Source organism: Aristolochia californica, unplaced genomic scaffold (genome assembly GCF_029961685.1).
Source record: "Aristolochia californica isolate CCGP_79_NKW_82.1479 unplaced genomic scaffold, dmAriCali1.0.hap1 SCAF_16, whole genome shotgun sequence".
Classification (NCBI taxonomy): Eukaryota; Viridiplantae; Streptophyta; class Magnoliopsida; order Piperales; family Aristolochiaceae; genus Aristolochia; species Aristolochia californica.
In genome coordinates, this window is record NW_027181837.1 from 4,569,154 (window position 1) to 4,584,998 (window position 15,845).

At 33.8% G+C, this 15,845-nt stretch overlaps 1 protein-coding gene across 5 annotated transcripts; it reads right to left on the reverse strand.

Annotated features, from left to right (window-relative positions):
• Positions 1–740: 740 nt before the first annotated feature.
• Positions 741–8,128, reverse strand: LOC137953245 (pentatricopeptide repeat-containing protein At1g09220, mitochondrial-like). Of its 5 annotated transcripts, none has more exons than XM_068800538.1 (9): positions 7,971–8,128; positions 6,127–7,726; positions 5,812–6,011; positions 4,948–5,103; positions 4,769–4,857; positions 3,182–3,459; positions 2,991–3,075; positions 1,610–1,724; positions 1,266–1,529 (listed from the first exon to the last, which is right to left on the reverse strand). In XM_068800538.1, exons 2-3 carry the CDS (start codon positions 7,607–7,609, stop codon positions 5,956–5,958), a joined length of 1,539 nt encoding a protein of 512 aa, XP_068656639.1. In that variant the 5' UTR covers positions 7,610–7,726; positions 7,971–8,128; the 3' UTR covers positions 1,266–1,529; positions 1,610–1,724; positions 2,991–3,075; positions 3,182–3,459; positions 4,769–4,857; positions 4,948–5,103; positions 5,812–5,955. The 5 variants fall into 5 exon arrangements, 3 of the variants coding, with proteins under 3 accessions (XP_068656639.1, XP_068656640.1, XP_068656641.1); XM_068800539.1 differs by having other exon boundaries at positions 4,763–4,857; XM_068800540.1 differs by lacking the exon at positions 2,991–3,075.
• Between the last annotated feature and the right edge of the window lie 7,717 nt (positions 8,129–15,845).

The following is a 15,845-nucleotide window of genomic DNA, read 5'->3' on the forward strand; positions in this document are numbered from 1 at the left end:
CACAGTTGCCATACTAAAAATGCAAAAACAAAATTCCAATAACTAAAGTCAGAAAGAACAACACGCAATAGAAAATTATAAAAGAGGTATACTCATTACATTACCGAGATAAGCAAGGGGTCGATCTCTTCGCATGAGGAAGAGAAAAAGCTGTACATTTAGAAGCTAGGTTTTCAGACCTTAGAATTCTTGATCGAATAGCGACAGACCTTGAAATGGACTGGCAGAAAATAGCCATTACCTGTACCATGGAGACATGGCATTAACCAAAAGAGAGATCATCTCCAGTTAGGGCAATAATCAGAGATAGAAAGAAACAGTACTATTACAGAACCATTGCTTACAATTGAGAAAACGAGCGGCGACGCAGATGAACAATAGCAGCAAATGGCGGCAGCAGTGCAGGAGAGACCGTAAGGTTAAAACTTCAAGGCAAGGGGTTCAGGTACACGAGGGGCTCTGGGTCAGACGCACTTGACCGCGTACTGGAAAAATTAGCAACTCGTTTATCTGCCAAAAATCTATTACAATTAAGTATTAACCATGTCCATGAAATTTAAAAAATCCAATAATGAAAAATATTAAAAAAGACGGGTGAAATTTATGTTGATGTTTATTTAAGATTTTCTTATTTCTATCAATTTTATGATAAAACGGTCATAGAAGCATTATTGTAAATATATTAAAATAATTACTTTCTTGTAAATAAAAAAAATTTTCTAAAGAAGAAAATACTGGAACCAGCCCGAACACAAGGGTTCAGGGCCCTCCCCTTTTAAAGAAAGAATGTCGAATTTGTTCTCCCATTGTTTGACCATATGAAGCAAGAGACTAAATTCCATCAAGTCTCATAGTTGAGGTTGTCAGTAAAATTGACCAAGATGGCTTTACAAACTAGAGAAAATTCTGAAAAATGAATTACTTCTGGGGTATATAACATACAGTTTCTTCTTTCTTTCTGTCAGTAATTCCTCTGTACTTTTTGTAATAGCAATAGAGTTCCCGGAACCGGTGAAGAAAAGAGATTAAAAACGGTAAAACACTGTACACCCAAAAATGATCCGTTGCTCTGCTGTTTGATAAGTTTATTTCTTCTTGCAGCTCTTTTGCTAGCTTGATCACTTCTCTGCTTCTGCTTAGGGAGTCGAACCCATTTTCCTGTTTCTTCTTGAGGTCCAATATCCAAGGAAGAAAAGAAAGTTATAATACAGGCAAGGTCACCATGTTTTTTCACTGCTTATACTGAATATAGATTGCAAATTTACCTGGGCTTCTAAGGCTATTAGTTCCTGTAAGTGACTTTCCTGCATCTTTTGTAGTTTGCTCATCAGTAGCTGCATGGCTTTCAACTTCAGCTAACACGCAGTAAAGCTTTTGCTCCTGTCTGGTCAATTGAAAAAAATGAAGAGAACTGGGTATGTAAACATATGTAGAGAACTAATCTTCTTCATCCTCTTCTCATCCTCAAGCGTCCATAATCTTCTTCCCACAATACTGGTTCAATGCGACAGTAACAAGGCTTTTTCTGTCTGAAGAATTGAAAATGACATGTTTTCTGAGACAACATGAAATACTTCATGGAAGAACAAAACTGACAAGTTCCCTTTACCTCTTTTGCTCAAGTTTTTTATTAAGCTCATTCAACTCTTTGTCCATTGTGTTCTGTAAACTTGCATGCTCTCACTCTGTTGCAACCTCCTCGTCAATTTCCTTATGCATTACACCTGATGGGTAATTTGAATATAGGAATGAAAAAGAGATAATTACCAAGTAGGCAAGAACAACATGAAGATCATTTTTCCAGGTTTCAACTACTATAGTTAAGAGCATAAATGTTATAAAATACAAATAATGGCATACCACAACTCAGCTTCATTTACCATGCAACTAAAGATTAAAAATGTAGGGAACATCCCAAAAAAAAAAAAAAAGGTGAAACTCTATACACCTTGAAATCTCATTGAGTAGTTCTTGCAATCAGTTAAGACTTCAAGGAATGAAATTATCAACTAAGCACCTGTCTAGTGGATTACATATCCCACCAGCAGGGAAGTGTGTAAACACCACACATCAAATGTTATTCCTTGAACCAAATAAAACCCTTTAAGAAATAATGATGTCTCAATCTCAGATATTTTAACTTTCACAATACCACGAGTGTTATTTTTGTCAAGCAATAGTTTTCCATAATGGTTAAGTCCGCTTGGAGGGTCAAATGATCTGTTTTTTCATTTCAGAAGGTTGAACAAATATGCAACATATACCTGTTCACATGGTAGGACTTATCCTATTTAGCCAAGAAATCAATTGAAAGCCCAGTTCCAAAAAATCAAATTTAGATTTACGGTATAGCGATGTGCCAATTTGACCAATTTGATGATCTGATGAATACATATTAACCATATTAAGTTGGGTCCAAGGACCATCCCAAAATGACTAGCCAACTTAGGAAACATCTTTCCCAACAAATAAACTCAAGATCTTTGTACTCATTAATCCATGTGGGACAATTCCTTAACACTCCCCCTTACGTGCAGACCCGTTTTTGTGATTCTACAAGTGGATAGTTTAGGTGTAGGCCCTCTTTTGTGGCTCTACAAGTGGATAATTTTAAGTGTAGGCCCTCTTTTGTGGCTCTATAAGTGGATAGTTTAGGTGTAGGCCCACATATGAGTACCTGCTCTGATACCATGTTAAGTTGAGTCTAAAGTCTGTCCCAAAATGACTAGCCAACTTATGAAACCTCTTTCCCAACTAATAAACTCAAGATCTTTGTACTTACTAATCCATGTGGGATGATTCCTTAACAAACCAATTTGATGATTTGATGCATTCCTCTTAGGCTACCCTCCTGATATATGGACAGTAAACTGTTCTTCTCAGGATCATTTTGCCATATATTCATAACCAAATTAATATAAGTATTTAAATAGTACAACTGAAACTAAAGTAGCAGAAAAGGATCAAAAGAAGAATGGCAACTAACATACTTCACAATCTGCATCACTTTGGTCAATTGGACCAGCTTTTCTGCAGTATTCTTGTAAAAATCCAAAACATTCTGTTTTTGAGAACCTAGACAGCCACATCCATATGACACTTAATCATGACCATATGAACTCACTAAGTTCCTCTCCATAAATAAAGCAAAATTGAATCTTATTTACTTAAACATCAATACCTTTAGTAACAATAGTTTTCCAATTCTTTTCCCTTTGCATCAGGAATTGGATTGCAGTCTCTCCCATTTCTTCATCAACCGAAAAAATCCAAGAAGTTTTCTTTTTGTTAACCTGACTAGTTTACAAGCAGCCCAACTTTGTGTAATAAAAATAAGCCGTAAAGTAAACTCAAGTCAGCAATCCTCTGGCTCAAGTTTCATTATTTTTTAATACTGCAACTCTGCAGTACCTGTATTTCATCTGATCAAGCTCCCCCTCGAGCACTAAGTAATTCAGCCTGCAAATACTCAAGTTACTCGGACATTTTAAATAGGGTTTCAATTCAAATGAGAAGACATAAAACCACAAGGAAGAAAGCACCAAGCATGTGAAAAATCTCAACCTCAAAGGAGTAGTTGTTTGAAGAAAGAGTGTTTTCCATTAAAGCCCAAGGGCAAACAGCAAAAGGAGTTAGAAAAATATGAACAAGTAAAAGTAAAAAAAAAATTACAAAAACTAAACAAAACTATAAAAACAAAGCATGTGAAAAGAAAAGAAAGAAAGGAGCCAGATATTGCAAAAGTGAAAGCTTGCAATAGGCTAATTTAAATATTTCCCGGACAATTATCATATTTAGAAGTATTCAATAGTTCCTCTGCATTAATATCCACTAGACTGATACAGTCTAAAAGGGAAATAAATAGAAATAAAAATTGCAGATTTTTCATTTCTAAATCATCTCATATGCACTATTTATAAAACATGAATATTGAGATATTACCTATCATAATAGTTCTACTATTTCCACAGATTACTACCAAAAAAGAACAAATGACTCAAAGAAAGCCAACTACTTATTTATGTCTTAATATTACTAGAGCATTTTATGTACAATTTATTGTAAAACTGGTTTAAAGATAAGAAATTATTCTGAGTTTGACATGTCCCTCCATGATGCAGTTGTTAAGTTGTGGAGCCTAATTAACGCCTAATGCAAAGTCGATATGCAGATCGGCCTTCACGGTAAGGTCGCCATGGGGATTGGAAGGGAGGCGGAGCTCCTGAAAGGTCCATGATATATTAACTATTGTTTCATTAAGGGTAATTTGGAGATTTCACACTTGTATATTGGTTGCCCTAGTTTTCTCTTTATATTTGGGAGAGCCGCTATTAGGGTTTATTATCGGAGGAGCATCGTTAGTTGCAGCTGAGAGAGGTTAGAGAAAAACACGAGTGTATATGATTTCTCTTGTAAACTACTTCATCATCATAGTGAAATATTGCAGCAGCAGGAGACGGGACATAGTCTCATCTTGAGGTGAACCTGTATAAATCTTGTGTTTTTCGTGCTTGATTATTTCTTCTTTTGCGATTTTTATTGCTCTTGTTAGTATTGAATTAGAGCATCTAATTCCTAACAGTAGTAACATTATTGAATTAGAGCATCTAATTCCTAACAGTAGTAACATTACTGAATGTAGCTACTTCTCCAACTAGGAATTTATGTTCTTAAAATAATGTTGATTTGAGTGTAGTAGGCAAGCACACACTAAAGGTTACTAAATGCATCAAAACTGCAAAAGCTGAGTTAGTTTGCTCACACGTACAGGACATGAATGCCTTTTTCCTTTTATTTCATCTCCTAGTACACGTATAACAGTACCAAGAGCGAGAAACTCCTCTTTAATATGAACTCCTGAAAAATTGAAAGGAGATAACTGTAGTTAATATTTTCTTAACTCATAATCACATATTAAGTTAAGAAATAAAACTGATGATGACCCACCTTCTTTATTGCAAGGACTGTTGGGACCTGTCTTTTCTGTTCAGTCTGGTCCAGCAAGATCTACCAAATGGAGCTTGACACATACATAGTCATCATCCACTTCTTCATTTTGGTTGCCATCAACCCTGCATGCTATCCCAGCTCCATGCATTTACTCTAAGGTGACAGTGAAGACGGTTAGTGAAGGACTATTAAAGAGGTAGAAATAGAAAGTCATGAATGAAATTCATAAAGGAGAGAAGCAGTGTCAAGCAGGTTGCTGGGAATGGCATATTCTAGAAAAGTAATTTGACTTTTGACTCATATTCAAAATGAATATCTACCACAATTTATAAAGGAGCATTATTTTGTTACATAATAAAAGATTTCTAGAACATTTTCTTCAGGAGATAGAATATTGATCAAGGTGAGTGAGGTGAAACCTCATTCATCATCCATTTTTACGACTAAAGGAACATAACATTTTGACAAAGAAAGATTGGATCGAACAATTTATACCTGCATGTCCATGGAAACTTAGATCTTACAATGTCAAGTTTTTACTGTCTATAGGGTTGGTAGTTCACATGGGATGGTGCCTGGGTAGCAAAAACATGGCAAAAAAATAAAAGGAGCAGTCCACTGGAACCTTACGCTAACCAGCAGATCAGCACTAGTAACAATATGTATATGAAAATAACATGGAAATGTTGGAAACGAAACCAGGAACGAGGAAAAGTCAGGTAGCTGAAGGCTTAGTAGTTATGGAAAGCTCATCCATCCATTAGTAAGATTGCTTTACCCACTCGTTTAATGGGAAACAGTCCCTATACCAGTGTGTGAGAGTATGGTTAAGCGAAGTTTACGACCGGGAATGACATCCACCTGAATGCAAGAAAGACATGGTTTTCAACCGTGATTGGTTGTTCATGTTTGTGCTTCCAGTTGCACAATGCAAAGATCCTTGCTCTAAGCATGCAGCCATTTCCTTTTGAGTCGCAACATCAACTTCGGTGGATCCTGCTAGTGTTATAACTCCATTGGTTGTCTCACAGATCTGTATTGCAGGGTTCCCCTAGACAGACCTACAATGACAGAAAGACCTCATGGAATCATACGCTACTCAATGAAAGGATTTCATAAACAATGCATTTGTGACTTATTGTAAAAACAAAAATGCTCATCAAGTTGTACAGCTACCATCAATTAAGCTATTGCCGGCAACTTTAACTACATTTCTCTCATCCATACAGCTTCTCACCCTTTGCACATCATCAAACCTTCCAAATAGAGCAAAGATATTTGATAGCAGGATGTAGTCCCCTCCATACCCCTTCTCTGTCTCCATTATTTTCTTCATGATTCTTTCACCCATCTCTGCATTTCCATGAAAAGTACAAGCAGCCAACAGGGATCTCCATAAGATCACATTTTCTTTCATGGGCATTGCTAAAATCTTCTTTTCAGCTTCCTCCAACCTCCCCGATCTCCCCACCATATCCACTACACAGCCATAATGCTTGATCTCTGGCATAATTCCATACTCCTGAATCATTTCTTGAAAGAGCTTTAACCCTTCTTCAACAAGCCCTCCATGACTACAGGCATGCAATACACTAAGAAATGTCACTCGATTTGGCTTTAAATTCAGTTTCTTCATCTTTTCAAATTGCTCCACTGCCTCTTTTGCCATGCCATGCATTGCAAATACAGATATTAAAGTGGTCCATGACACCAAATTTCTGTCATAAGAAATCTCTTTGAAAATTCTGAGAGCACTCTCAATAGACCCACAGTTGCCATACATGTGTATAAGTGAATTGCTTATCCGAATATCAGATGCATTATAGGAACTCTTCACTGTGTAGGCATGTAGTGATTGACCTATATAAAGATTGCCCAAATTGGAAGCAGCAGGGAGAATAGTGAGAATAGTTATATTACTTGGCCTTGTGTCCTGAGCCATCATTTGCATGAAAAGAGTAAGAGCTTCCTTCGGTCTATTAGCACGAGTATATCCATCAATCAATCCAGTCCATGAGACAACATTTCGACATGGCATTCTCTCAAACAAACTTGTAGCATGATCTACTTCACCCCATTTGGTTAAACCTGTAACCATAACATTCCAAGTTACTTGGTTCCTCAGGGTCATTTTATCGAATATGCAGATAGCTTCTGAGAGTGACCTACACATTAAGTACATATTCAGCAGAGCTGTTTGTACATAAATGTGGATTTCAAATCCCACTTTCGTAATATATGCATGGATTTGATTTCCTTTGTCAAGTTCCATCAGATTTGCACAGGCTTTGAGAAAGAATGAAATGGTGAAACTATTCATGAGGATGAATGGTTTCTGAGAGTCTTGAATTTGTTTGTAGAGTTTGAAAGCTTCTACAGGGAAGCTCCCCTGTGAGTACTCTCTCAATAATTTATTCCATATTGTTCCCCCTACTTTATCAGTGACATTGTTGTAGAACCCTATTGTGATGAGTTGACAGTGTAGTTGCAGTAATTGGCTTCGGCTCAGGTACTTGTCTAAGAGCAAAAGGAGATTCTTTGGTGTTGTTTCAGTCACAGGAATATGTAACCATTGTTTTGGTAAAAGAAAAGAATGTGATAAATAAACCCTTAAATGGGAGGGTGGTGATCTAAGCCACACCTTCACAGACATTATCATCAACTAGATGGTAAAGCAGAAGATATCGCGGCTGATGCAACTGATGGCCAGAGGTTAAATGACGGCCCAGTTCTCTGAAGATACATAGCCAGAATAAAACCTTATTCTGAACAGCATCTGTCAACGTAAAAGAAGAACATTATTAAAAGGAATCATTTTTAAAATGCAGGAAACAATGCAACAAGTTAATGAGAAAATGCATATTTTGAACAGCGCCAGCATCGTAATACAAGGCAATAGAAGTATGTTGCAGTATTTTCAAGTATGAAGCAAGGATAAAGTCAGATGTAACACAATTGATTCGACAACAAACTAAAAAATTATAAATAAAGAAATTAACTTAAATTTGAAACTCACGCACAATCATCTAAAACTTGATCGATTCAATTAGAAGCCGCATCAAACACCCGAGAAAGAAGCGTCAAGGTACATTTCTAAGAGGCTTCAACTCAGCAAGTCTTCTATGATTTCGTTATCAAAGTTCACATACCAATACGATATACACTTCCAAAAAATAATCGTCGCCGTTCTCCATTGATTTCTAGAGATAAGAGGAATGCTGAAACGAAATAGGCGGTAGAAATGATCAATAAGCAGCAGAAAAGGAGAGCTTAGCGAAAGAGGTAAAATGGAGTACTCACTGGTGTTAGTATATTTAGAATTGTTATACTGAATTTCTCATTAATTAATAAGAATTTAAAATATAGAATTTCAAAGTTAGTGAGAATATTAGAATTTTTATCTATTTTTAATAATAAAAATATAATATTAATACAATTAATTGAATCTGTAGAATAATTGACATAATTATTAGTTAACTAACAGAAATAATTATTAAATCAGTATATTAATATTTTACCCTATTATCAAATATTTTATAATAATAAATTATTACTAATTAAAATTAAAAAGAATTTACCATTTTTAAAGATCTATAATTTTATCATATTTAAAATAGTTAAATAAATAAATAATTACAATGATCATTTTATATAAATTTAACCAAATTGAAATAAATTTTAACCTTTATTATAGATTAATGTATTTAAATAAATTTATTAATAATTTAAATATATAAAATATATTATCTTGAATTTAAACTATTAAATAATTCTTACACACTTGTAATAATTATTATATTTATAATATTAATATCTTTACATCATAGAATATTTATAATAATAAATAATACATTATTGTTTAAAATTATTAAAAATATATATTAATATATAAATAATATAATTTTAGTAACATATAATAATATTATTTGAAATAATTTTATAAATTTTATAAAATTATCTTAGTAAGATGCTTATAGAAAAATCAAACTTGGACAAGTTTTCAAGGATTTTGAGCTCAATTGCTATCACTACAATCAATAGGAGAAATTATGGTGCCTTCACTTTGAACAAAAGAAATGCTTGTGTATAGCTTGAAGAAGAACTAGAAGATAAACCTATGAGTTTATCTTGTCTGATCCATTTGCCATTGTAAGACGATGAGAAGTCGACCGCTTGGTCATGGATGGTTGTGATAAGAACCTTACTTGTGATTGGTTCTTATCTCTTTCTAAAAATGAAAGGAAGAGTTGAAAGAGAGAGGTTAAGAGGAAGAGAGAGAAGAAGAAAGTAGAAGAAGTGAAGGAAATAGAGAGAGCACTTGAAGAAAAGAAAAAAAAATAGAAAAAAATTAGGGGAGAGGTGTTAGGCACGAATTTGAGAAGGGAAAGATAGATTTGGAAAATGTTTAATTGACTTTGCCATCTGCTAACACCCCTATTTATAACATTATTTTGGAAATTCTTTAATCAACTAGGATTACATAACTCAATGAGAGATTCTAGAAACTTGAAACGATTACATCAACCAAGGAGATATTCCAAGAATTGAAAAGATTACATCAATTAAAGACAAATCTAATTTAGTACGATCTTATCTTATCAAGAAGATGGACCATTTTTCCCTTCTTGCTCTCATGCCCCCACGCCCCCTTCTTTCTCGAAGGTGGCACCACTTTCCATTTTGTAGCAGCAACACTTTCTATTTCTCTTTCTTCTTTTATTTCTTCCTTTATTCTTATTATTCTCTTCTTCTTCTTCTCTTCTTCTCTTCTTCTTGTTATCTTCTTCTTTGGGGATAATTTTGGGTCTCTATTAGGTTGTTGACACATTTGCTCAAAATCAAAGCATTGAAATATATGGAATTGAGCTTTAAAAAATTTTAAAAATTACCACAACATCCTTAGTGCACAATATTCTTCAGAGAGATGAAACATAAAAACCCCAAAAAAAAAAAAATTTAGCATATATTTTAATTGGCCAAGGACCATCCAAATGTCCCAAACAAAAAGGGACAAGCAACTCATTTCAAAAAATTCATCGACTAGCAACAACATCTGATCGAATGAAAGCACTCAACAAAGTAAAGTTGTCCTACCCGACAAAAGAAAGAAATGGCTTAGTTAAAATTTGTTCACCCAAACAACTGAACAACCGACCTAGCAAAGAAGAAAACAAGGTCATGCGAAGAAGGCCATCCGATCGGACTGCTCCCTTCTGACCAGACTGGAGAGAGAAAAACTATTGGTAATACCTTTCACCCTTCACCCTTCAACAAGTCCTCCAAATGTCTACTTCAAAGAAGTCAAACACTTAAAAGAGAATAAAATAGGTGTTCAATGAAGACCGTCCAACCGATCAACACCCATTCAAACGACACATTCCAAAAATGTTACAGAATGAGATTGTAGGAATAGATAAGACCAAGATAAGTCTTTAGAATTTTTATTATCTATATGACTAAAATCTCATTAGTAACATATTTATTTTATTATGATTTTTAATTGAGATTTCGTGAAGATTTGAAAAGGGACAAAACGTCCATTTGTAAGCTCAATGGTTATATTTTTTAAAAGTTGAGAATTTAAGTACTTAAGTTGATTTTGTCCAAAGATTTGTCTCTTGATTCTTGAGGCAAAAAGATCACTCCAAGGCACTCTCATACTTTAAATTAAGTTTTGAGACTGGATTTGAGTTTTTGAAATGCAAACTACCATATAGCTAGGTATTTTCGGGCTCAAATTTTGAAACTTTTGTTTACTTAGCATCTGTCATATTAGAAATTTTGCTCTTATACTTTAAAATTATATCATTCTAGTATATTGAATTGTTGGCATGTTTAAGAAAAGCAGACATTTATATGGCACTACATATTTGAGGGGTTATTTTCAAAATCCAAGCATCATTAACCTTATACTTTGAAATTTGAGGTTGATCTTGTCAAGTGTTACTGAACTTGATTATTGTTTAGATCGTGAGCTTGTTTTATGAAATCATATTTAAGTTGAATTGTTTTATGTGTTATCCCCTTATTTGAAACCAGACTGATTTATCGTGATCATATTTTGAAATCTGGTCATTGGGGACCTTCTGAGTAGCAATTACATTGATTAAGTACTTAGGATATGTGCACCTATTTGTTTGTACTTGAATTGTGAAATGTTCCTATTGAAGAGACATTTATATTGATTGGAAGTGTAAGCAAGTAATCCTTGTAAAGTGGGTCATGCCTTTGGCAAGGCAAGTTCTTCCTCATGTAAATTTGATTGAAAGAAGCACATGTGACAAAGTTGGGAAGCATTGTTGCTAGTGTTGTGTGAATCATAAGTTCTTATGTAGGTCGACAGTGCTATAAATTTTACTCTTGGGTCTAGGCCTAGTGTGTTTAGTAACCTTGTGCTATTAATCCTTGTGTAGATCTAAACAGGATAGCCTAGTTAGTTACTGGAACTCCCTTTATGGGTTTATGTTGTGTATCTAATTTGTTACTATAAATCTATCTTAGGAAGAGCTTTTGTGAATTGGCTACAATGGTATATTAAATGGTGTTTCCCAATGTTAGCAACATTATAATATGCCTTAAAGATAAATTTTAATTGCCACTTGGTAACCTAAACATAGTACTAGAACTCCAAGGTGCAAAATACCTTCGGAGTAGATTAGTGATCCAAGATAGGATTGTGTACCACTATAAAAAAATTGTGTGTTCTTTATGGGTCAAATATTTGTAAATGTTCCTTTGATTATGAAATTAATTTTACACTTTGAATTATAATTAAAAATTTAAATACACATTAGTTCAAATACAAAAAGAGTCTAACATTGCAGTAAAATTTAACAAATATATTCACCTCCCTCTAGGTTTATTCCTTATAGGACCTGACAAAGGTGTCCATTGCAAATTTGAACCATGGTAGAGGGAATTAAAAAACTCTCTTGACCGACACCATTTGTTGGTACATGGATAATTTAGGCACCTATTGCAGCATCATTGAGATAGTGCTAGTTGCACTCTCAATGGTGATGTTAAAAAATCATATCCCCCAACATGGAGGAACCACCAACGAATCTTCCCCATCTTGGCGGTGGCAGGCACCACTAGACCAAATGCATCAAGCTTCTCCTAATTTTGTCATTATATTCGATCCATTCTTATTAGTTATGGATTTTCTCAATCTAAACTTCATGTCCAGTGCATCATGTTTCTAATGTGCTTCTATCTTAGCTGCGAGCTATGGCGTGCAATCTTCAATTTGAACACCCACTTGTTATGTAATGTTCTTTTTCCTTTTAGCAACAACAATGTACAAGACCTCTATGGTAGACAAAGTTACACGCTTCTGCAATTTGAATTGCCAATGATACTACTCCTGAAAATATAATCGAGTATCTAGAAGTAGACCTCCTAGAGTTAATATCACGTTCCACGTCTACATCCAAAAATCCTACAAACTCTGGTTTATCATCACCAAACTCTAAAAGTACCTCCAAGATATCACATCATCCACTTGATAACTACCAATGCTCTTTTTGCATGATTAGAAAGAAAATGACTTACAATTCCAATTGCATGAGCAACATCTACTCTCATACATACATAAGATTGCTCGTGACTGATATAAATGGCACTTACCTCATTTCTAACTTTTCTTCTTCACTTGTAGGACATTACTTGGAACTTAGCTTGAGGTGTCTTGCAAGAAATAATCGATTTTGCCTTACTCATGTTGAATTGGTCTAATACTTTCTCGATATAAGTCTTTGAGATAATCACAACCGTGATCTTTTTTATCTGAAGAGATCTTCATACCCAGCATTTGTTGGGTTGGACCCAATTCTTTTTATAGAGAAGAATTTGTTCAATTCTCTTTTTAGTGTGTCGATTTTTCCAGTGTCATGATCAACAATCAACAAGTCATCCACTTACAACAAAAGAATAATGAATTTCTTGATGTATGCACATTGGTCAAAAGTAGTCAGGTTATACCCATGATCAACCATGAAAAAAATCAAATTTATTGTACCATTACCTTGGTGCTTGCTTAATTTCATATAAGTTCTTCTTTGTATAACATATTAGAGTTTCCTTACTTTTAACTTTCAATTCTTGGGACTAATCTATATAAATCTCATCCATTATGTCATGATAAAGGAAGGCAGTGTTAACATCAAAATGTTCAATCTCCAAATTTATACTAGCACCCAATATGGGAACAACTCTAATAGAAGACATCTTGATCGTGGGTGATAAGATATCTTCAAAGTCAACAATTTTCATAGCTAACCACACCTTTTTAACACAAAGGCTTTACTCGAAGAGGTCTTGCACTCATACAAACATGATAACTTTTGCTAAAGACTATGGATTTGTTTCTTTAGCTACACGATGAAAGACATTTTGATCAAACCCATTTTCTAATATGCCGAACGACTTCCAAATTTAAGTTCTTCCAATCAGCCTTGTCTTTTGTACTTGGCATGATGCCCTTTAAGTCAATGGACTCGGACAATCATGATGACCTTTAAGTCAATGGACTCGAACAATCATGATGCCCTTTAAGTCAATGGGCTTGAACAAATTTGTACAGTATAGAACTTCTTCCATCTGTGTCTTCCAAATTGAATAATTTGAAGACGTAAGATTGATCATGTTCTCATTTAATGTGTTGCCACTAAACTCTATTTAATTAGCGCAAAAATTCTTCTAACAATTTATAATACATCTTTTACATATTAAAGTCAATGAATTCTAGATTATTGTCGACCTTCCTTATAGAGTACATATTAACTTGCTTTAATAACACTTTGTTAGGGTGACTTTGATATTCAATGGAATATCACAATAGAAATTCGACCTCTCTTTTGTGCAGTTAAAAGGTAAATAGATTCTAGTGTAAATCTAAACTCAATGATATGGAAGAACATAAATTAGTAGACGTTTAGAATTTTTTATTATGGAAAATATTTGACGTGAAGAGAATAACCAATGGACCATGTCTAGTAAAAAAAACTTCCATTGTAGTTATAATAGTCTCAAGACGCCCTAGTTCTTAGATCACAAGATCAACACTTCACCCTATGGATGGATAATGAAAGAATTATAGAGGAAATATTTTACTTGGATTTACAAAAGATCTATTTTGTTATCGGTATCACTGCGTGCATCTCTCAATGATACAAGTCTTATCAACACACACACACTCTCTCTTCCTCTCTCTCTCTCTCTTGACTCAAGAATGTTCTTCAGTACTCTCTGCCTCTTTCTTTGAAGACTCAAAACTTTGATGCCTTTGTTGTTTGATTTTTTGAAATAAATCACAAATTACCCCTATTTATAATTGTTAAAGGCGTCCATTGTGAATTCAAATAGTTGTGATATAAAAGAATTAAAAATTCTCTTAGCCAACACCATTGTAGTTTTTCCACAACTACTTTCATTAGTATGTAAATAATTTATTCACACACTACAACATCATTGAGATAGTGGTAGCTTCACTCTCAATAGTGGAGTTAAAAAATCTTCAAACATGGAAATTCAACTACTTGTAAAACAATCTTACAATAAAAGTAGTTTAAAAAGAGAGAATTACAAAATCACCAATTTGAATTGATAGATTGTGGATATGTCATTCATTGTTATGAGAAAAGACTTCTTAAAAAAATGTAAAAATTACTTCTTAAGATAAAATAAAAGATGCCTTTGATTCTTCTCCTCAAGCTATTGGTTGGTTGCAGGAATCCTATAAGACTTCAAGTTTTGTTTGCAAGGTAGCATGACAACAATCTTTCTTTTTCTTCTAATTTTTTATTTCTAATATCCAAGAGCCCAACCAAAGAACCTTGCCAAAAGATCCCCTTCCAAGACTTTCCCAAAAGACCCATGTTTTCCTTAGTTATAGTCCCCTTTTATAGAGTTCTCACAAGTTTATTATGATTCGAAGTGGAGAACAGTTACAAAAGTTATAAAATTCCATATTCATCAGTTACAAAAGCCCAATTGTTGTTTGTCCCTTGACTTCCTCCAATCCAGGTTGGATTTGTTTGATCTAGCTTGAGTTCGACCCGATTAGGTTCAAGTCAATTTTGACTAAGTTGTATTGGTGTTGATCAAGTTCTTGTTGGATCACTTTCCCATTTTCATCTTAAATGATTAAAACACCTTCATACATAAAAATTTACATAAAAAGAATTTTATACATTCAACTTCATTAAAACATGTTCTTTGGCTAAGGACACTTTGAACAACTGATATACACAAATAAAAATGCCCCTTTCAACATAAAGTATACATGATTTTGGTTAGAAATATATTTTACAACATTAGGGTAATAATTTCACAATTTTAATGTAAATTAATATACAAAAATACCCTTTTTGGTGTGCAAATTTTGGCATCAACAACCCATTTATGCAAAATTTCTTACCCTAATGCTTTTGGTTGTATTTGAAACACTGAAAGTGGAGAGAAAAGAAAAGAAAGAGACAATAAAAACAAAGTGAAAAGAAAAGAAAAAAATGTTTCTTTTCTCTTGTTTGGATGCCTATGAAAAATGAGAGAGAAAATAGAAGAGAAATATAATATATTGTTTGGATGCATGTGAAAAATGAAAGAGAAAAGAAAAATTAGTAAAATTTTGATAATAAAAATTTTCTCGCTTATTTCTCTCCAAATTTCATGTTTTTTTAGAGAAAGTCCATAACTAAAAGAGAAAGTAAGTTTCTCTCACATTTTTTTTTTTCTCTCAAAATCTATGCAATCAAACATTGGAAGGACTTTCTTTTCCATGGTTTCCAAACATGCCCTTAATGGGTAAAGGATTTCTTTGTCCATATCAGATTATATTAGGTAGAATGGATAAATAGGTAAACTTGCTGGTGTCAAAGACATCATGCATCCCA

Excerpts from the sequence above, each read along its gene's own strand:
- LOC137953245 (XM_068800540.1), bottom strand. The coding sequence starts at position 7,609 with ATGATAATGTCTGTGAAGGTGTGGCTTAGATCACCACCCTCCCATTTA. Across the intron at positions 6,012-6,126 it reads CGGCAATAGCTTAATTGATG|GTCTGTCTAGGGGAACCCTG; the intron begins GTAGCTGTACAA and ends CTGTCATTGTAG.